The 23046-nt window shown below is 36.2% G+C and overlaps 1 protein-coding gene across 5 annotated transcripts in view; it reads right to left on the bottom strand.

Moving 5' to 3' along the window:
• Positions 1-23046, bottom strand: part of DMD (dystrophin) — a 1259848-nt gene that overhangs the window by 448241 nt on the left and 788561 nt on the right. For all 5 annotated transcript variants that reach the window (XM_080910294.1, XM_080910293.1, XM_080910296.1 and 2 more), the window contains one exon: positions 6963-7135. In XM_080910294.1, the coding sequence (XP_080766420.1) occupies positions 6963-7135 (173 nt within the window). The remainder of the gene's footprint in view (positions 1-6962; positions 7136-23046) is intronic.

Below are 23046 nucleotides of genomic sequence, written 5' to 3'. Positions count from 1 at the left end.
TTTAAGAACCCAGGTGTCCATCAACAGAAGAACAGATACAGAAATTGTCGTACATTTACACAGTGGAGTAATATTCAGTCATTAAAAACAATGGCTTCATGAAATTCCTAGGCAAATGGATGGAACTTGAAACTATCATCTTGAATGAGGTATCGAATTTACAAAATCACACTCATGGTATGTACTCACTGATAAACGGATACTAGCCCAAAAGCTTGGAATAACCAAGAAACAATTCACAGAAATTATGATGCTCAAAGAGAAGGAAGGCCAGAAAGTAGATGCCTCAGTCCTTCTTAGAAGGGAGAACAAAACACTCAAGGGAGGAAATATGGGCTAAATAGAGGAGCAGGGATTGGAGTAAAGATTATCCCCATGACTGCCTCACCTGGGGATCCATCCTATACGTAGCAACTAAACACATGCACTACTGCGGATGCTAAGAAGTGCTTTCTGGCAGGAATCTGATATGGATGCCTCCTCAGAGGCTCTGCCAGGTCCATACTGATAGAGATGAGGATGCTTACAGCTAACCATCGGACTGAACATGGGGACCTCAATGAAGGAACTAGAGAAAGGACTTGAAGGAGCTGAAAGGGTCTGCAACCCCATGGGAAGAACAGCATTATCAGCCAACAAAACCCTTCACAACTCCCAGGGACTAAAGCTTCAACCAATTAGTTTGCATGGAGAGACCCTTGGCTTCAGGTGCATATGCAGGAGAGGATAGCATTTTCAAGGAGAGGAGAGGACTTTGGTCCCAGGAAGACTTGTTTTTCCAGTGTAGGGAATTGCCAAGATGCTGAGGTGGGAGAAGGAGTTTGGGAGAAGGAGCACCTACATGGAAGCAATTGGTGGGGGAGGGGGATGATTTTTAGGGAAATGTAAATACAGAGAATATCAAATAAGAAAGAAGAGAAAAAAAGGATGAAAAAAATAATAGTTAATAATGACTTATTTTTCCCTCCAGAAAATGGAACTGAGAGACAAAACTAATTAGTCAGATAATCACATCCAATTTAAAATAATTCCAAGCTGGAGTTCTGAGATTTCAGTGTATACAGCAGTTTAGGATAACTTGCCTGAAATCCAGATCTCTAGACCTTACTTCTAAAATCTCAGCAATTTGAAGAAATGCTTCCACAGCTCTTCGGGTGAGCTCTAACAACACTGAAAACTTTGAGTTCTTTAATGCTATATGTGGGTCTTTATAGGAAAAGGGATGCATCTACTTGACATAAATTTGGTAAAGGATGGTGGGATTAAGATGAGCTCAACTCACCATAATCAAACACCCTGTTTGGTAATTGAGGGAAAAAGCAAGAGTAGAGCTCGAAAGACAACTGCTGAGCCATATCTGTTGTGTTCCCATATTTACATTTGGGAATTGCGAATTACACGTCACCCTTAGATAAGAAAAAAACTTTAAGCATACTGGTTTTAACAAAATAGTATACATTCTAGGGAAAATGACTTCTTAATGGTCAAATGTACTTTATTTATCTTTACCCACTGAATACAAAAAAGATGATTTGAAGAGGCACATTTAGCAGCCATTCCCTATTCATCTTTATCATTGAAGAGACGAACTTGGGGGCTACTTGTCTATAAAATGGTAAGTGCTGATATTGAAAAAAATACACAAATTATAAGGTTTGGGTAAAATACAGAACTTTTAGAAATACAGGGATGTACTGCTTGATATTTTCAGAAGTCTTCAGAGATAGGAATCTAAATTAAAGAGATGATAAAGTGCCTGCTATTTCTCTAGATACAGATATTTCCAATGTGATTTGGTTGATGCCTAGTTTGAAATCCTTAATAAAACTTTACTCTGAAAAACACACATGCTTAAAGAAATTGTGCTCTATTGAATTCATTTTTCACATTGACTTCCTTTCTAAACCTAGTGATATATCCCCGTAGGTACTGTGAGCCTCTGTGTAATACAGTAACATTTAAGTTGACAGTAAGAAATGGTACAGATGCAGAAATAATAAAGAACTACAGAAATAAAGTAGGAGCTGTGGGGCTTTAAAGACAGAGAATTAAACTGCAAGAGAAGTAAACCTCTTTTCCCCTAGCTGGGCCTTGAACTTAAACTTCCAACATAATTAACATTCTAAGAGTAAGAGAGAGGCCAGAGGTGCTCAGTATCCAAGTAGATGATTCTTCTTCCCTTTGCCCTTTCTTTGTTCTCCACTATAGAAAAATAAAAGCCTCACTTCCAACTGCCAGTACCATGTATTCCTGAAGAGAGTCGTTGTTGCTGAAGAATGTTAGTGTTCCTGTTTCTTATGTGCAGAATTTAGCAAACATGAAATTCACATAGTTTTTAGAGTTTTTCTGCACCAAACATAAAAACATAATTTGCTGAGGTCATACCAATAACATATTAAGCAAACCTCATAGTGAAACATATATCTAATAAGCTGGGTAAGTCCAAATACAGATTAAACAATTCTTCATAAATATTGCTTCTGTAAAAAAAAAATCACTTGACCACTTATGAAATCTTTAGTAGTTTTAAAGTCATAGTGAAGGCTTGTGGTTATATGCTATTTTTGCATGAGAAATACTTGTCTTTATTAGTCATCCTCCTATTATTGGTCCGTTTCAATTCTCACTCTGTGCATATATGCATACACACACATTTCTATACGTAAGTAAAGATATTACTTGATTTCTATCTTTTACCTTGCTCTATGGAACTGAATTATCACTAACTGTTTACTTACTAGTCTATCTTGTGGACAATATGTGAATGGAGAAGCCACTTTTTCTCAAAGGCATTCTATTTGTTTTTAATTGTATATTTTAAAGGTAAATCAGGGACATGCAAATATAAAAATCAAGTTCCACCATGTTCATAGCAGCCTTATTTATAATAGCCAGAAGCTGGAAAGAACCCAGATGTCCTTCAGTAGATGAATGGATACAAAAATTGTGGTATATTTACACAATGGAGTACTACTCAGCCACCAGAAACAATGACTTAACCAAATTCTTAAGAAAATGGCTGCATTTAGAGAATATCATTCTGAGTGAGATAACCCAGTCACAAAAGAACAGACATAATATGCAGTCACTGATATTGAGATGCTAACCCCAGAAAGCTCTGAATACACAAACAACAACAACAACAAATAAGTGTATACGAACCTCTCAGAGTAGAGTACACCTGGACCTTAAATCATTAATAATTCAAGAGCTAAGAATGCAGACTTGTGCCATTTCTTGGTATTTAAAAATCATTATGTTTAATCTTTACACACCAAGAAAACTTTGACTACTTCCATGTTACATCATGTTTTACATGTACTTTATGCTCATTGTAACTAGTAAGATTTCAATGCATACTCTCAAACCTTCAAAAAATCAAATACTGACAAAAATATTTGTATAGTTTTATGCAAAAATGCTTTTAAAATCTGTACATTTATCTCTGTTTTTTAAGATAAAGTTGTTTAATTAAAAAAATCAAGGAACTGGGGAATAAAATAGTAAACTGAACACAAAACAGAGACACACAGACACAGACATACACAGAGAGACAAATGGTATAAAATGGTAAACTGCCCACTGAACAAGCATGGAAAACTTTGTTTGGATTACTAGCATCCACATTCAGTCAGACATAGTGGCATGTATCTGTAATCCCTGGCCTTGGAAAGTAAAGGCAGGTGGATTATGGCCAAACATTCCAGCCAAATTGTTGCACTGAGTCAAAAACTTAGATGGCAACTGAAGAAGACACTGACATTGTCCTTTAGCCTCTTGTACACATGTGCATATATGCACAGGCACAGTTGCATGCACACATGTGAGTGTGCACACATACTACACACAGTTATTTGTCTGTTTGGAAAAGCATAATCTCAGATTTATAGAGTTGAATAACATTAAAGCACTTAAGCAATTTGCTCAAGATTACATGTTCGGTGGTAAAAGAGTCAAAAGAGAGAACAACTGTGATGTAAATCTTTTAGATTATTTGGACTTTATACACCTTTTGTTTAATTTAGCTGAAGCTAAGAAACATGAAACAACTCATGGACACCAAAAGGAACTTGTGTGTGTGTTCTGTGTGTGTCTGTGTCCATGTGTGTGTCTCTCTCTCTCTGTGTCTGTGTCGGTGTCTGCGTGTCTCTGTTTTGTGTTGAGCCATAGATCTTACTCAGATTAGACAAGAACTCTACCACGAAGCCATATACTTACTCCTTCAAGTGTAAATTTGAGTGGTTGTGGAAAGAACAAGTGAAAAACACGAGGAATAGAAAATACATGTAGAATTTGAGTCAAAATCTAAAGAATAAGGGAGATTGCATTCCAAACACAAGAACCAAGCAGCATGTGTCCATACTGCAGTTCTCACAAGAGACAGAAGACTGCTAGAAATCAAAACTGGATTAGAAAGCAGAATCTATCTGCTTAGAACTCCTTGTTGGAGAGGGACTAGAATGCTGCTTTGTGAGAAAGATATAGGATGAGAGTGGAATACAAGAGGAACAAAAAGAAGAGGTTAGCAATCAAACAGATGAGTAAAATATGTGTATACACTCTAAATTTTTGATCTGTGGAGCAGTGTGATAGAATCAGTGTTCTGTGTAGAATATTTCTGTACAACTATAGCTTTTATTTTCTGAAATCTATGAATAGTTTCTTGAAGCCCTCACAAAACAATGAATGTAGTACATTTCCAAGTACACAATGTACTATAATCTACAGAAACATGGTTGTTTTCTCAGGATATTTTGAAACATTTAAGAAAATTGTAGTGACATTCAATATGAAAAATACCCGAATGGACAACCATCCTAATGTTTCCTTTTTTTCCTCCATAGTCAATAACTCTGCTACTCATGGAAGAAGTGACACCGCCACTCTTCAGTCGATTGTCAAAATACACTAAAGTGTGTAGATATGCAGAATCCCTTGCTTCTTATAATTGAGAATGTATATTCTAGATAGACCATTACAGAGACCTATTTTAAAAGCTCAAACAATTAATCAGAGTATTCAAATTGCAGAATTCACAGTATCTTCCTTAAGCTACTGTTTTCTGTTTGATTAATCACAGTAAGAATTAAACTGTAGTGGTTGTCATATGGGAAACTTCTGAAAATGAAGAGGCCATATTTTGACGACATCCTGTTTGATATCTTAAATTCTTTCTTTTTTCTCAAATTCACAAAAAGGCAGCAAGAGACTTCTGAAACAATTATATTCCTCCTTCTTTTTCTTTCCTGCAATAGGGAAAATTATGTTCTTTTTCCTTACCCATCAGAACATTTTTAAGTTCATGTTTTATTATTTTTAAGGACTGATGTAACAAAGGTGGCCTTGGTCCCTTGGACTGCTCTTAGATGTCTAAAATGTAGAAAACTAATAGCGCATCTCTATAGTTAAAATGCAATATCCCATTATTGCTGCCCACTCATCATGAACACACAGATTTCAAAAATCATGGGCAGAACACAGAGAAAGATGAGATTCTCAAAGGGTAGGGTTCAAACTTGAGGAAAAGCTTTGTAAAAAATAAAGCCTTTCTGTTCTTTGAAATCTATTTCCCAATCCAATATTTTCAACTATGATGAATTTATTTGTGAAAAATTCCTTCTTTATTCAGCCCTACAGAATACTCTGAGGACTAAACACTCAAAAGATAAAGTTAGATTCACTGGGAATAGTTCTTAGACATGCCATTTGCTAGCTGGGTCACTTTTGAAACCCGTTTAACCTCTCTATCCCAGGTTTTCATCAAAGGCTGAAATAGTGTAAGAATAAAATCTGCCTTTCATGGATGCTGGTAACATCACGAGTCAGACACTGTGAGATGCTCATAGCAGCAGATGGTCCTACAGACCCTTACTTACTTGCCGGCATTATTGTTGCTTCTTAGTTGCTAGAGATTTTACAAATGCGCTTTCGAGTTAATACAATTTCAGGTGTTAATTTTCCTGATGAGAGTTGTATGTTGAAATTGCAAACAATTTACGAGAACTATGAAGAAGGAGGGAAAGAGTTTGTTTTTCTTTTTAATAATCAGACGAACTCAGGATAGTAACTATTGAGTTCCTTTGTCCCTTTCTACTTCTCTTATAACTACTCCTTTTTATAGGCACTGATGAAAGCACAAAAAAATATTTAAAAACTGGTGGATTAGGAAAATCAATTACTCAGAAAGCAGGGAGCTTGCTTCTCTTTCCTGAATTTTGCAGCTACTTAGGTAACACTGGGCACTTGAGAGACCAGCTGTGCTCCTCTGCCCCTCCATATACATACCTATATCAGCCCTACACACATCCTATGAGCTTCCTTGTACCTTTAGCAATGATGCAAGGTGCATCCATTCACTTCACAAAACAAGCTGATTTGGCAAAGGAGAAAGGAAGTGCAAAGTCCAAAAGTTCAGGGGCCCTCCAGAGAATGTGCTTCAAGAAAATCTGAGAGAGATCGGGTGATAATAAGCTGCTATAATCACATTAGCTGCATGAACTCTAAAGAGTGTGTCTTTAAACTGTTCATTATGATGTGATCTGCTCTAAAAGAATCTCCTTTGGTTATATATTCAGAGAGATGTCAAAGAGAGAATGCCGTAACAAATATTCACTAATCTTAATTCTTTTTTTTTTTTTTTGGTATGACACCGTTACACAGCAAGAGAGAGCACTAAAATCAGGATCTCAGTGCTTTCTTTTAAGATTTACTCTAATGTCTTAATATGTGCCTCTTGTATGGTTATAGAACAGTTCTATTCTAATCTAACCTGAACCCTCAAATATCATATCCATTCCAAACAAATGAATGATTCATTCATTCAAAATAAAGTGAATCATTTTGAAATTGGGTTATTTACATATGAGATATTAGCTGCCTGTACTGTGAAAATGAGGAGAATTTAGCCATCTTTATTCACATTTGGATCCTCGCTCCCTTCCACCCAAGTGATCATTGCCTACCTAATATTGAGAGACTTTTTCCGAAGTTCACTCCACTTGAAATTCATGTTATCCAGACGTCTTTGTAACAGGGGTGCTTCATCTGAACCTTCCAGGGATCTCAGGATTTTTTGGCCATTTTCATCAAGATTGTGATAGATGTCCGTGTGAGCTTCAATTTCTCCTTGGAGATCCTATCAGACAGCAATAAAACAGAGACTAGCTGTGAATGTGAATTTGAAGAACTCAAAAAAAATATTACTTCAAAAGAAATTCTGATTTGGCAACTAACATGAAAATATGTCCTGAATTATTTTGTTGGTGTCCTACCTTGTCAAGTTATCATCCTTATAAATTAGAACTAATGCACTTACAGCACATTTCATAAGTTAATTTTTTTTCTGGTCCATGTATAAAATATTTGGATATACACACATATGCTTTATGAAATAAAATGATGTGGTAGACATGGTAGAAATCATTTCACTACAATGAGTTGTTATATTTTCAATGCATGTATTAATCTATTATATTGATTGTGTCCATAAAAGTGTAAACAACGTACTTTATCCGATACCAGCACATTAATGGGACTCAGGGAGACAAGAGCATTTTCTTGAAAACACAAAGTAAGTTCAACTTGGTTCTATGGCATCATAGAGATATCAGCATCATACAATGATTATTAGACATTCCCATGTAAAATACCATCTTATTTTCAGACTTAGCAGGCAGAGTCCATAGGACCTTGGCAAGAATTATGACAAGAGTTATAACATTAAGTTTCATTTGTATAGACACAAATAGAAAAACATCATAATACAAGAATCTGACCTTTACATGATATGTCTTCCTGTGCAACATTTTCAGCTTGAACCGGGGACTACAGCACTGATCCTGTTGCATAGCAAACCTAAGAAAACCCAGAAACGGAATGGGCCCTGCTTTCAAATGCCAACTTTGCTTACATTCTGCTGACAGAATGAGTTGAAGAGCACAGGCCTGGACAGTCAATAATCATAATCGGCCACTCGGTACTCCCTGCTTAATAGTAGCCAGGCGTGGGAATGTGGGAGGGACCTCAAAGAATGAAGGCCCGGAATATGCAACTGACAGTTTATATAAAACAGCTAACTTTTCTTATTTTGTCTTAATAAGGCAGAGATATTGTAAATTCATTTTATACATGTGGTTCCCTCCTTGTTTCCAGTAGAACAGTCAAAGCCAAAGGAACATTCCTTAGGGAGCTGCCGGGGACCAGCATTCCATTCTGCCTACACCATGAATGGAGGCTTTGTACATTATTATATTTGCTCTTAGACACTTGTATGCTTCTGTTCAAAAAGTTTAAAAATTCATTCTGAAGCACCAACAAGTTGGATTGATCTGTGTGACTAAAAGGTTTTCGATCCTTCCCCTCTGTCTCTTACTCTTTGTAAATCTGAATTAAATGACTCTGCTAAAGTAAGAGGGAAGGTGGCAGCAAGAACGTGTTAGTAATCCTGAAGAGGTGGCTCACGTTTCTAGTCACAGTCACTTTCAATGTTTGTGTGTTGCAGAAGATAGGTAGAAGGGCAGTCAATGTTTGTCACTATTTTTGGCAGTCGAAGTAGCCCTGAGGGACTCTAAATACTGGGAGGGGGACAGAGACAGAGAACCTCAGATGCTACGGAAAGAGAAATAGTAGAATAGAGACGAGAACATTGATCCCGAATCCACAAAACTTGGGGCTTTTTCATGAGGTTCTATCTAGATTTCAAAATCAGAAAATATAGTAAAAAAATATGAGTGTCCTGCAGCATGGAGTTTAATCACATAGGCATCATTTCCTCCCAGGGTTTTCTTCTTTTTCTTTTTTTATTTTTCTGTTTCTCTGGGACACTGGGATATACCGCCCCAGCCTCCCCCATACATGTGCACATGAGCATTGAACACCCCCTTGCACCTCCTCACGCCCCTCCCACACACACATGTGCATATCACTTCACTATGTTGTTCAGTTATGTTAGGTCTCATGATCATCCTGTTTCAGTGTTTGAAATTTTGTTACCAACATGCAAATATTCGCTTTGTCACATGTAAATTCATATTTAAATACAAAGGATACACCTACTTTGCCATTTATTCAGCAAATGAGAAAGGGGAGCTAATTATCTAGATAATTCAGGATAGAAAGGCAGATTTAACTTTGAGAGCAGTCTCTCACTCATCTCTCTCATGTTACTTTTCACAGTCTTTGTTTGTACACAACCTAAGGTTTTTTTTTTTTTTTTTTGCCACCAGATGCATTCAGGGAACCAAAATACATATGGGTATGCTCAAGGAAATTAAATGGCGTATCTTCCTCCTCCTCTCTCTTCACTTGTCTTTCTGGAATTGAGATGATTCTAAAGGAATCACAATGTAGACTCTATACACTCCCTAGCCCCAGAAAATAATTTAAACAATAAGATAAATGTTCAAATGTACTGTTCATATACATCATCACACATTTGAATTTTTTTAGCTTGCCCTGATAGCTAGCAAAGACTCATTCCTAATTATTCACCCTTTAAGCTCACGTGCAGCTTAAAGTAGCTCAATACTTTCTTTTACTGAATAAGTAGGGACTTCTGAGGTATAAATAAAATGCCGATTCATTAATGTGCTAATTTTCTTTATTTCTATGAATAGGTAAAGTCTATAACTTATAAGAGTCTTTGTTGTCTCATTAACAAAGAAAAGTACAGAAAAATGAATAAGCAAGTCTTCATCTAAGTACCAATTATTTGTTTCATTTTGGCATCATGGAAAATAGAGGAATTCAAGTGATAGCTCTGTCTTTAATTTTAAAATTAAGTGTGTGTTTTTCTTTTTATTCATTTATATTGCTGACTAAATATTGATAAGGAACTCTTGCTAAATCTCAAATCCTCTTTCATCAACCCTCTTTCATTTTGAAAGGCACACAAATGAAGTGTTGTATGGGCACTGGCAGGCAAGTCTTAGGTTGCTTTTCTATGTTATGATGGTAGTGTGGCATAGCAATTGGATGAGGTACAGTAAGGCCTTTGTATCTCACAGACATCTTATTAACCTACCAACCTGGTCACTGCTTCTTAGCACTGCTTCCTAGCGAGGTACATATAACTTCCTATTTGTCACAGAGGATAGAAGTATAAATGTCAAGCTCAAAGTTACATCTCTAGAAAAAATTAATAGTGGAAAATTAACCCAGAATTTTTTAACTTTTTCAGATATTAGGCCATTTCCACTAACATACTGTGTATGAATATTAAGTACAATATGTAGTAGACATTGAAGTTGCACAAATAAAACTTATGGAGAAAGAACATTTAGAATAATAATTTTGATTTAAAAGCATATAAAACATTTACCCACATAGATCACTTGTTCTGAGTGAACAATTAAAGTCTGACTAGATTTCTCATTTTGAAAGAGGACATACAGAGCCACCTATAAAATACTTCTGTTGTCAGAGAAGAAATACTCCCAGTGATTTCTCTTTTTGTTTACAGGACCATGGGGACAATTATTTACATCAAGCTATGACCCAAAACATCAACATAAGCATAGTTCTGTCATATTTCTTTGGGATGGAAGGCTTTTGCCAAAAATGTCAAGCTGCAAGACTGAACCTGAAGTAAGTATTGGTAAGAGACACAGGGCTCTCTTTTCAAGGTTATAATAGAGATTTTTCAGCACCAACAGGCAGTGTAAGTTGTAGGTGAGGAGGAAACACTAATACAAATTATAGGATGGAACATGTATCTACTTGCATAAAGCTACCAGGAAGTCATTAGCCTTAGGCTTGTATTAGACTTAGGAAGCATAGAAGCACAACAGGTTGTTAAAGAAAATCAGCAGGATTCTTAGGACTGTTTTGTTTGTTTGTTTTGGTGGTGGTGTGTGTGTTTACTTTGCCTTTGTGATTGTGATTTCTCAAGGAAGAGCAATAGCTAGTAAATAGTGAATAAATATTTTGTGTATAAACAAGAATAACAACATATATAAGTCTTAGTCTACAGTAGGTATGGCTCAAAGAACTGTATATAAGAAGCTTATTTAATCTTTTCAATAATTCTCTATAGTGATCAACATTATCTTCATTTTCCATATAAGAGAATGAGTTTACAGCAATATGAAGAACGCTTTAAGGTCACAAAGCTAACAGTGCTGTCAGATTTTGATCTCAGACATTTAGACTTCAGGGTGTCTGCTTTGTGTGTGTGTGTGTGTGTGTGTGTGTGTGTGTGTGCGTGCGTGAGTGCTGTGAGATGGTGGAAACTACCATTGTTTTCACTACTCAAAGATGATTTTATTATATTATTCTTATGCAGAGTGTAAAATTGAAATGAGGAAGTGAATGGGGACTCAACAAGAAGGAACATGAAATTGAGAAAATGAGTGCAAATGGAAAAATGACATGGACTTGTGGAAAAAGAAGTCTGTAGCTTAAAAATCAGAGTTTAGAATGATATTGGGTGGACATTCTGCTTCAGGTAGGAATTTTAGAAATCCCACATGTCCTTTTCCCCTGAGACTCTCATCTCCTGTTGTAAATTTCTCTTCTTAGTAACCCAGGAAAGCATAAGGCTAAGCAGCTAATAAGATATGTTTAGTTGTTTCTCTTACTGTTTTCTTTATTAGCAGCTTAACTTTGAGAATATTTTCATATCTCCAGTTTCACTCAACCTACACAATAGTATGCATTTAGCTGGTTGGTCGCTTTGAATATTGTACCAAGTAATTATGTAAAACACTTTGTACAGTATTAAGAACACAAGTCTTTAATAAATAATAGGTAATATAATGGTTACTATTACAAAGGAGTCTAGATGGAAATCTAGTGATTAGGAATAGACTTCATGAAGCGATAAAATTTGTCTTGGGTCAGAAGAGATAGAAAGAATTGAGAAAACAGAGGGAAGAAGGCATTCCATGTGGGGAGACTAGTGTAGAAAGGGCACGAGGGTAAAACAAGCTTAATTTATGAACAGTGGTAATAAATTACAGTACCTGAATGCAATGGAAAGTGAGTGGTAGGGAGAAAGAATATTGATCAAGTTCCCTAAATTATAAAAGGTGAGAAGACGACCTAGAAAGTGATTGAAAATAAAACTCTACAGAAAGTACAAGGACAGTATTATGGAATATTTCAACTATTCTGTATCTTTAACACCTAGAAAGGTCCTTGGTATTTATAAGCAATAAGGCATTTGTTGAATATTACTAAAAAGTTATGCCATTGTTTAAATGGAAGCATCATGAAAGTGATGACAGTAACAATTAGTGTTATACTCTGTTCATTATCTTAAACAGCAGACTACTTTAAATAATGATATTTTATTACCTATGTATATAGAATTAATTGTCTTTAAAAAGGATTCACCTAACTAAGCCAGCCAATATAAAAACAATAGTAGTGAGATTCCTTAGACAACTAAACACAAAATTTTCATATGCATAAGCAAACTCATCCTTTATAGGTATTCAAAGGAAAGAATCAGTATCCCAAAGAGAAACTTTTGTTTCTTGTTTAATGTGCACAATTCAGAAAGAGCTAAGACATATAGTGTAAGTCTTCATCATCCAATGAGTAGTCAAAGAAAATGTTAATAGATACAATGAGTTGTAATCAGATAAAAACAGGTTTTAATCTTATCATTTTTCTGAACATGAATGCACTTATAAGATACTGAGTGAAATAACATAGGTACATAATGAGGACTGTTACTTGATCTCACTTCTACATAAAAAGGTAAAAAAGAAACACTTTAAAAATGCAATGTAACAGTTATTAGGAGCTAGGTGAGAGGGTCAGATGGGAGAAGGGAGATATTGGAAAAAGGCACAAAAGTTTCAATGGAAATCAACAATAATCTTCAGATATATTTCAAACTTCTGAGGAGATTGGAAGATTTTTCACAAAATTAATAAGCAACAGAGGTGATATAATTGTTATTAAAAGGTGATATTGCACTTTATATATGTATACAATTATGGTTAATTAAAATATCAACTCAATAAATAAATGGCACATTCTAACTTCAAGGTCAGGAACAAATGAGGAAGCAAATTCAGGAACAATAAACATAAGTGGCCATACTGTCCTAAACATGTAATTTTGGGTATACTGCCCCTAATGGTTTTTGGGAGAAGCTAGAAAATATGTAAATAATTGGAAGAACAGTAGTAGCTCTTAAAACTTACTACGAGTGAAGAGTGACTTGATTTCCACATGTGTAGGAAGACAGAGACATGATCCAAAGTAGGCTAGAAGCTATGGTCATAGGCTAATTTAAGAGCAATATGAAGTGGCATCTGAGAGAGAACCACGAAGGTGCACAGTGAGCTGTGAGCAACGGGCTCATACAGAGTGGCTCTCGGGGTGTCAGTATACAGTTAGTAATTAGTAAGCATGGAAGACTTTATTTGGTTTTATAGCAAAGCAAACTAATTGATAGTAATTAGAAAAAGTAAATAGAGAAAGCACATTAACGTTCAATATAACATATGTGGAACACTTTTGTCCAACATAGGAGTTTTCAAAGGTTTTGCTATTTTAGAAAAGTTGAACAAAGCAATACTAACTACATAAGTTTTTTTTGGCTTTCTCATGCTCAACTCTTCATTCAAAATTACAGTTAATTCATTCAAAATTAATTTCATTCAAAATTACATTTCTCATGCTCAATTACTTCATAACTGTACACACATACACACTTACCTACGCACACCATTCCAACATGAAAACAGAATTGAATGCTAACATTTTGGTTATTGATCTAGAATTACAATTTTAACTCCAACCTCCATTATCTCAACTCCATTTACTCCCCCATTCCCTGAACACTCTTTCCTTCCAGCTTCACGTGTCATTTTTTTAGCACATAGATTACAGGTAGTGCTGCTCCTATATGTATATGGGTAGAGAACCATCCACTGAAGGACAAGTAGCTTCTCAACATTTGGAAACTTGAAGAAAACTGATGATCTCCCTTCAATCTGCCTGCAATATGTTCTGGGACAATGGTGGAGCTGAACTAACATCTGATTTAATTTGAGACCTACTCCATGAAATAGAGCCCATACTCAACAGTGTTTGGATAGCCTGGATATCAATGGGATAGCTGAGAGATATGGAGTAGACCAGTGTGTGTGTGTGTGTGTGTGTGTGTGTGTGTGTGTGTGTGTGTGTGTGTGTGTGTGTGTGATAGGTTAATATGTGTATGTAGTGATTTCTAAAGATATTCTGCTGTACTCATAAATTGATATCATGCAGTCATCATCAGAGAGATTTCCTTTGCCAGCAAATAGATGGGAGCAGATTCAGAGAGCTGTAGCCAGACATTATAGAGAAAGTGTAAATTAGAGGTCTCTATTCCCTGCTCTCAGAGTTCAGGGAATCTAATGGAAGAAGGGGAAGAAATATTGTAGTAGTCAGAAGAAATAAACAGTTCTGGAAGAACATTGCCCACTGAATCAACTCAGCAGTGCATATGAGCTTATAGAGACTCAAGTAGCAACCCTGAGGCCTGCAAGTGTCTGCACAAGTTCATTTGTGTAGATGTTATGGTCCTTAGCTTGGTGATTTTGTGGGTCTCCTGACCATGAGAATGTATGTTCCTTTGACTAGTTTGTTTGCTCTAGTTGTGGGGACTCTCTTTGGCTTTAGTATGAGAGCTTTTGGCTTGTCTTATTATTTTGTTTTATTTGTGGTATTTGGATGTTATCTTTTAAAGGTTTGCTCTTTTCAGAAGAAGAAATGGGATGTGAATGGATCTGGGTAAAAGGGGATGTGTGGGTAGATAGAAGGAGAACTGTGATTGGGATATATTGTATAAGAGAAGAAGCCATTTTCAATTTAAGAAAAGAAATGGAGAAAAGATTAAAATAAATAAAATTAATATAATAGACCAAATGCTCAGGCCATCTGACACCAAGAATAGCAGAGATCCAGGGACATAGGCCTGGTGAGACTGCACTGCAAGTAGCCAGAGCGCAGAGAGGTCTGGGCCAAGACAAGGAAAACACCCCCCACCCCCTATTGGTCCAGGGGAAGAGGAATTTGCCATAGGGACTCAGCTTCTATCCGGAGGACAGGTGGGTACAAAACAAATGCTCAGACCATCTGCCAGCAGGAACAGCAGAGATCCAGGGACACAGCAAATGTACAAAAGAAAGATGGGAACCAATCACAGACAAAAAGATGGCAAAGGGAAAGCTAAAGAACATACCCCAGGGAAACCAAGACAACATGGCAACACCAGAACCCAGCTCTCCCATCACAGCAAAGAGCAGAATGCCAAACACTCCAGAAAAAGAAGACTCAGACCAGAAATCATATCTCAAGATGAAGATAGAGATTCTTAAACAAGAATGGGAGGAAAAGCATAAAGAAATAGAAGGTTTTAAAGAGGAAACAAGAAAACACTCAAAGAAATCAAAGAACTAGAGGAAAACAGAACCAAAAAGATGAAGGAATTAAAGAAGGAAATTAAAATGGAAATGGAAACAATAAAGAAAACACTAAAAGAGACAACCCTGGAGGTAGAAAACCTAAAAAAGAAATCAGGAGTCACAGATGCAGGCATCTCCTACAAGAGATGGAAGAGAGAATCTCGGGGGCTGAAGACAACATTGAAAACAGACAAAACAGTCAGAGAAGATGTAAAAGCAAAAAAGATCCTAACCCAAAATATCCAGGAGATCCAGGACACAATGAGAACACCAAATCTAAGGATAATAGGAATAGAAGAGGGCAAAGAATATCAACTAAGGGGCACAGTACATATCTTCATCAAAATCATAGAAGAATACTTCCCTACCCTTAAGAATGAGATGACCATGAGCATAAAAGAAGTCTACAGAACTCCAAATAGAGTGGACCAGAAAAGAAATACCTCCTAACACATAATAGTCAAAACAACCAGTGCCCAAAGCAAAGAAAGAATACTAAAAGCAGTAAGGGAAAAAGGTCATGTAACAAATAAATGCAGACCAATCAGAATCACACCAGACTTCTCAACAGAGTCTATGAAAGCTAGAAGATCCTGGACAGATATCATGCAGACCCTAAGAGAGCACAAGTGTCAGCCCAAGCTGCTATACTCAGCAAAACTCTTAATCACCATAGATGGAGAGACAAAGATATTCCAGGACAAAACTAAATTTACACAATATCTGACCACAAATCCAGCACTATAATGAATTATAGATAGAAAACCCAATACAAGTAGTGAAACTACAACCTAGTAAAAACAAGAAAACTAAGCAAGAGAACAAAAAGAAGAGACACAGAAATAATTCTACCTCTAAAAGCAAGAACAGCAGGAAACAGCAACCACTATTCCTTAATATCTGTTAAAATAAATGGACTCAACTCCCCAATAAAAAGACTGGGTACATAAACAGAATCCAGCAATTTGTTGCATACAGAAAACTCATCTCAGAGACAAAGGCAGACACTATCTAACAGTAAAAGGTTGTGAAAAAACCTTCCAAGCAAACGACTCCAAGAAGCAAACTGGAGTGGCCATTGTAATTTTGAATAAACTAAATTTTCAACCAAAAGTTATCAAAAAAGATAAGGAAGGACACTTTTTATTTATTATGAGGAAAATTTTGCAGAAGGAACTCTCAATCCTTAACATATATGCTCCAAATACAGGAGGACCCATATTTATAAAAGAAACCCTACTAAAGATCAAAAAATACATTGCACCCCACGGAATAATTGTTGAAGACCTCAACACCGCACTCTTATCAATAGATAGATTATGGAAGCAGAAACTGAACAAGGACACAGTGAAACTAGCAGAGGTTATGAACCAATTGGAATTAATAAACATCTACAGAACATTTAATTCTAAAACTAAAGAAAGCACCTTCTTCTCAGCACCTCATGACACTTTCTCCGAAACTGACCACATAATTGGTCACAAAATGAGCCTCAATAGATATAAGAAGATTGAAATACTCCCATGCATCCTATCACATCACCATGGTCTAATGCTGGTCTTTAATAACAAGAAAGACAACAAAACGCTCATATACACATGGAAACTAAACAATGCTCTATTTAACAACAGCATGGTCAAAGAAGAAATAAAGAAAGAAATTAAAATTTTTCTAGAATTTAATGAAAATAAAAACGCAACATACCCAAACATATAGGATGCAATGAAAGCAGTACTGAGAGGAAAACTCATAGCTCTGAGTGCTTCCAAGAGGAAACTGGAGAGAGCATACACTAGCAACTTGACACAACAGTAGAAAGCTCAAAAACAAAAGAAAGCAGATACACCCAAAAGATGTAGACAGCAAGAAATAATCAAACTCAGAGCAAAAACTGACCATATAGAAACAAAAAGAACCATTCAAAGAATCAACAAAACCAAGATCTGGTTCTTTGAGAAAAATAACAAGATTGATAAACCCTTAGCCAGTGTAACTAGAGGGCAAAGACAGAGTATCCAAATTAACAAAATCAGAAAGGAAAGTGGAAACATTACAGTTGAAACTGAGGAAATTCAAGAAATCATCAGTTCTTACTAGAAAAGCCTACACTGAACAAACATAGAATGTCTGGAAAAAATGGATTAATTCCTAGAGAGCTACCAGATACTGAAGTTAAACCAGGACCAGGTAAACCATGTAAATAATCCCATAATACTTAAAGAAATAGAAGCAGTCATCAAAATCCTCCCAACCAAAAAATGTACAGGTCCAAATGGGTTCAGTTCAGAATTCTATCAGACATTTATTGACAACCTAATACCAATACTCTCCAAAATATTTCAGAAAATAGAGTCAGATAGAAGACTACCTAAATCATTTTTGAGGCCACAATAGCCATGTTCCAAAACTACACAAACACCCTACAAGGAAAGAGAACTTCAGACCAATCTCACTTATGAACATTGATGCAAAAATACTCAACAAAATCCTTGCAAACTGAATCCAAGAACACATCAAAACGATCATTCACCATGATCAAGGAGGCTTCATCCATGAGATGCATGGATGGTTTAATATACAGAAATCCATCAATGTAATCCACCATATAAACAAACTCATAAAGAAAAAAAATACATGGTCATCTCACTAGATGCTGAGAAAGCATTTGACAAAATTCAACACTCTGTCATGTTAAAAGTCTTGGAAAGAACAGGAATCCAAGGCCCATACCTAAGAACAATAAAAGCAATATACAGCAAACCAATAGCCAACATCAAATTTAACGGTGAGAAACTTGAAGCAATCCCACTAAAATCAGGGACTAGACAAGGCTCTCCACTACCCCCTACCTTTTTGACATAGTATTAGAAGTCCTGACTGGAGCAATTAGACAACAAAAGGAAATCAAATGGATACAAATTGAAAAGGAAGAAGTAAAAACATCACTGTTTGCAGGTGACATGATAGTGTACTTAAGTGACCCCAGAATTTCCACCAGAGAACTTCTATACCTGATAAACAAGTTCAGCAAAGTTGCTGTACATAAAATTAACTCAAGCAAATCAGTAGCCTTCCTCTTCTCAAAGGACAAATATGTGGAGAAAGAAATTAGGGAAAAGATACCCTTCACAATAGTCACAAAAACTATGAAATACCTTGGTGTGACTCTAACTAAGCAAGTGAAGGACCTGTATGACAAGAACTTCAAATCTCTAAAGAAGGAAATCGAGGAATATCTTAGAAAATGGAAAGAACTCCCATGCTCATGGATTGGAAGGATCAACATTGTAAAAATGACCATCTTACCAAAAGCAATCTACAGCTTCAATGCAATCCCCATCAAAATTTCAACCCAGTTCTTCATTTAGTTGGAAAGAGCAATGTGCAATTTCATCTGGAATAACAAAAAGACCTAGAATAGTGAAATCTAGCCTCAACAACAACAACAACAAAAATCTGCATGAATCACCATCCCTGACCTCACGCTATATTACAAGGCAATTGTGTTAAAAAACTGCATGGTACTGGTACAGAAATAGGTACGTGGATCAAAGGAATAGAACAGAAGATCCAGAAATGAGCCCTTACATACACGGTCACTTGATTTTTGACAAAGGAGCTGTAAACATTCAACAGAAAAAGGTCAGCCTCTTCAACAAATGGTGTTGGTCCAACTGGCACTCAGCATGCAGAAAAACAAAAATAGCCCTATTCTTATCCCCTTGTACAAAGCTCAAGTGCAAGTGGATCAAAGATCTCCACATTAAACCAGGCACACTGAAACTATTAGAAGAGAAATTATGGAAAACCTTAGAACACATATGCACAGGAGAAATTTTTCTAAACAGAACACCAATGGCTTTTGCTCTAAGACCAAGGATCAAGATATGGGACTTAATGAGATTGCAAAGTTTCTGTAAGGCTATAGACACTGTCAAGAAAACAAAACCTCAGTCAATAGACTAGGAAAAGATCTTTACCAACCCCACATCTGATAGAGGCCTAATATCCAAGTTATACAAAGAACTCAAGAAGCTAGACACCAGAGAATCAAACAACCCTATTAAAAATGGGGTACAAAGCAAAACAAAAAGTTCTCAATTGAGGAATATTGAATGCAGAGAAGCATGTAAGGAAGTGCTCAACATCTTTAGCCATCAGGGAAATGCAAATCAATACAACCCTGAGATTCCACCTCAGAGTAGTCAAAATGGCTAAGGTCTAAAATTCAGATGACAGCAGATGCTGCAGAGGTTGCGGAGAAAGAGGAACACTCCTCCACTGTTGGTGGGGTTGTAAACTGGTACAACCCCTCTGGAAATCCGTCTGGCGGTTCCTCAGAAAATTTGACACAGTACTACCAGAAGACCCAGTTATTCCACTTCTGGGCATATACCCCAAAGACACTCCAATATACAACAAAGATACATGTACCACAATGTTCATAGCAGCTCTATTTATAATAGCCAGAAGCTGGAAAGAACCCACATGCCCTTCAGTAGATGAAGTGATACAATAATTGTGGTATATTTACACAATTGAGTACTACTCAGCTATCAGAAACAATAACCTTATGAAATACTTAAAAAATGGATGCATCTAGAGAATATCATCCTGAGTGAGGTAACATAGTCACAAAAGAACAGACATAATATGCAGTCCCTGATAATTGGATACTAACCCCAGAAAGCTCTGAACACCCCAGAAACATCTTACAGACTATATGAAGTTCAAGAAAAACAAAGACCAAAAAAAGAGAGAAATCATTATGCTTAATCTTTACACACCAAGAAAACTTTGACTATTTCCAGGTTACATCTTGTTTTCCATGTAATTAATGCTCATTGTAACTACTAAGATTTCAATGCATACTATCAAACCTTTAAAAAAAATCAAGTACTGATAAAAATGTATTCATATACTTTTATGCAAAAATGCTTTTAAATTTTGTACATTTATCTTTATATTTTAAAATAAAGTTGCTCAATGAAAAAAAAGAATAAAATTCCATTTTCTTTAATTATGTTTTCATCAGAATTGATACAAAATTGATTCTATATTACTGATTTTATCCTTCTTAGCACAAAAAAAAACTATGATACTGATATATTATCTTTTAAGCAACAATATGTGCTTTTCAAAATAAAAATAAATTCGTTAATGATTCCAATAAAAATCAATATAATAAGGTAGAAACATTTTCTGATAAATGCTTTAAAGAAAGCAATATTTTAAAAAGTAAAAGATGAAAGAAGAAAGACTTCCATTTATAATCTAGGCCCTGGACTCCAGGCAGAGATAATGCTAGCCTAAACTGATGTGATTACAGAAAGAAATAGACTGGTGTGAGATATATTTAGATTCAGCTTCTGTCATTTATGTTTTAAGAGTATGTGAAAACTTCAAAGTATTTCAAAGTCTCTTTTTATATAGTCTCTCCAAAGAAGGCCAAAAATATCTGTCATGTACTGTTTAGTAAAGATGAAATGATGATGTTATGTGGGTACAACACACAGGTACCTAACCCAGCACTTGATCTTTGAGTGCTGATTCAAATCACATGCCTTTGTTTTCTAATATTTCTTCCTGGACTCTTGCACTGTTAGCTGAGAATGTGTCTGTAGATAAATGATAAGTTGGAATGCCAAAGAAGATGGATACATTAAATCCAAAGTAGCCACTGGTGGTTCAGAAAGTAGCCTGCTAATTATATTTGCTCTTACAACAATTAGATTTCAGTATAGCTTCCTGGAAACAAACATAACAATAAGAACAATACTGGGCCATGCTTATTGGGAAGGAAGTTTTAAGTGTGAATAGCAGCAGAGGGAGAATGGAGGGAGGAGACCTAGGTGAATCAACCAGGCAGCCATTCTTTCTGTATGTATGGTAGACTTTAGACAAGAGGTTACTGTTCATAAAAGCATTTTAAAGCTAGAGATGCTATTTTAGATTTGATTTCTCTAAGTATAAGGAAAGCCTTGTGTATGCGGTGTTTGAAACCCAGACATAACAGCACCATACCCTGACCCACCACCACAATACCAAAACAATTAGAGCAACAAGATTTTCAATACTTGTCACAGGGCACTGAAAGCAAAGGTGCATGTATGCTCAGTTGATTCCCATACAAAACATAGTGGATTAGACATTCTTAGAAATACATGGATGAAAGGTCTAAAGGACACTGTCTCTTGAAGAAGGGTGAGCAGAGCAACTCTGATTCAGATTCTCTTAAATTATGGAGGCCCTGTGTACAGTGACAAATAAATGTCGATATCAGTTTGGTTCACAGTGCTGATGCTGATTGATAGAAGCAAATATGAAGCTAGTCTTTTTGTTTTGTTTTTTAACGTTATCTAAAATCAACATAGATAGCAGATATCCTACTGCCACATTAGTATAGATACTGTTTTTAGTGTTTTACAGCTTTCACTTGGGCAAGCATTTCCTAAATAAGGATCTTGTAGAACAACATTGACAGAAGTAGTCTTAAAGCCTCCTCTATAGAAACACTAGTCATCACATTTATATCATAAACACACCATATACAGAAAGCCTACAATAGTGAAGGTACTTTTAGTTTTCTGCTATGCTCTGTGAGTAGGAATCAGCCTGAGAGAAATAACTAGCCCTTTCTAAGAGTGATGAGGCAAGTCTGTCCACCAGTGAAACATATGTACGGTTGCAGAGCCATAGATAGTAGTGGAGTAAGGCTTTTGGATGAACAGAATAGGGAATACTTGACCTCTTAATCCTCAGATCATTCCCATAAGTACATTTCTCAAAGACAGATTTTTGTTTGTTTATTTTATGTGTACATGTGCTTAGCCTGCATGTATGCATGTGCATCATATATAGGCATATATAGGCAGTGCTCATGGAGGTTGAAGAATTGGATTTCCTGGAACTAGATTTGAAGATGGTTATAAAATATTGTATGGGTGCTGGGAATCTAATTTGGTTTCTCTGGAAAAGTAGCCAGTGCATTTAACCACTGAGCCATTTCTCCAGACACTAAAGTGCACTTTCTTACCTGCCAACTGAAGAAATCACAATTAACAGGATATTAAATAACTCCTACAGCTACTCAGTAGCTGCTATCTAGCAAAGGCAAGTTCAGAGCACATGTCTATCTGGTTTTATGTTTTCACTAACCTTCAATTCTTTCTCTACTTGTCAAATTAATCAAGCGACTTTTGATTTGACGTCACATATTTTAGCAGCGTAATTTAAGAATTAAGGAAATACAGGGACAATGTATGGAACAGAAAATGAAGAAAAGGCCATGCAGAGATTGTCCCACCTGGAGATCCATCCCATATGCAGCCACCAAACACAGTCACTATTGCTGATGCCAAGAAGTGCTTGAAGACAGGAGCCTGATATGTATGACTCCTCAGAGGCTCTGCCAGAGTCTTATATAAACAGATTAAGATGCTTGCAGAAAACCTTCAGCCTAAGCATGTGGACCCCAATGGAGGAGTTAGAGAAAGGACTGAAGGAGTTGAAGGAGTTTGCAACCCCATATAAAAAACAACATCAACCAACCAGACTCTCCCAGAGCTCCCAGGGACTAAACCACCACAGAGCATGTCAGTCAATTTCTCAAACTGAGTATCTTTTTTTTTCCCTATGACTC

This window comes from Micromys minutus (genome assembly GCF_963924665.1).
Source record: "Micromys minutus genome assembly, chromosome: X".
Taxonomy (NCBI): domain Eukaryota; kingdom Metazoa; phylum Chordata; class Mammalia; order Rodentia; family Muridae; genus Micromys; species Micromys minutus.
This window is presented reverse-complemented; position numbering and strand designations above follow the sequence as displayed.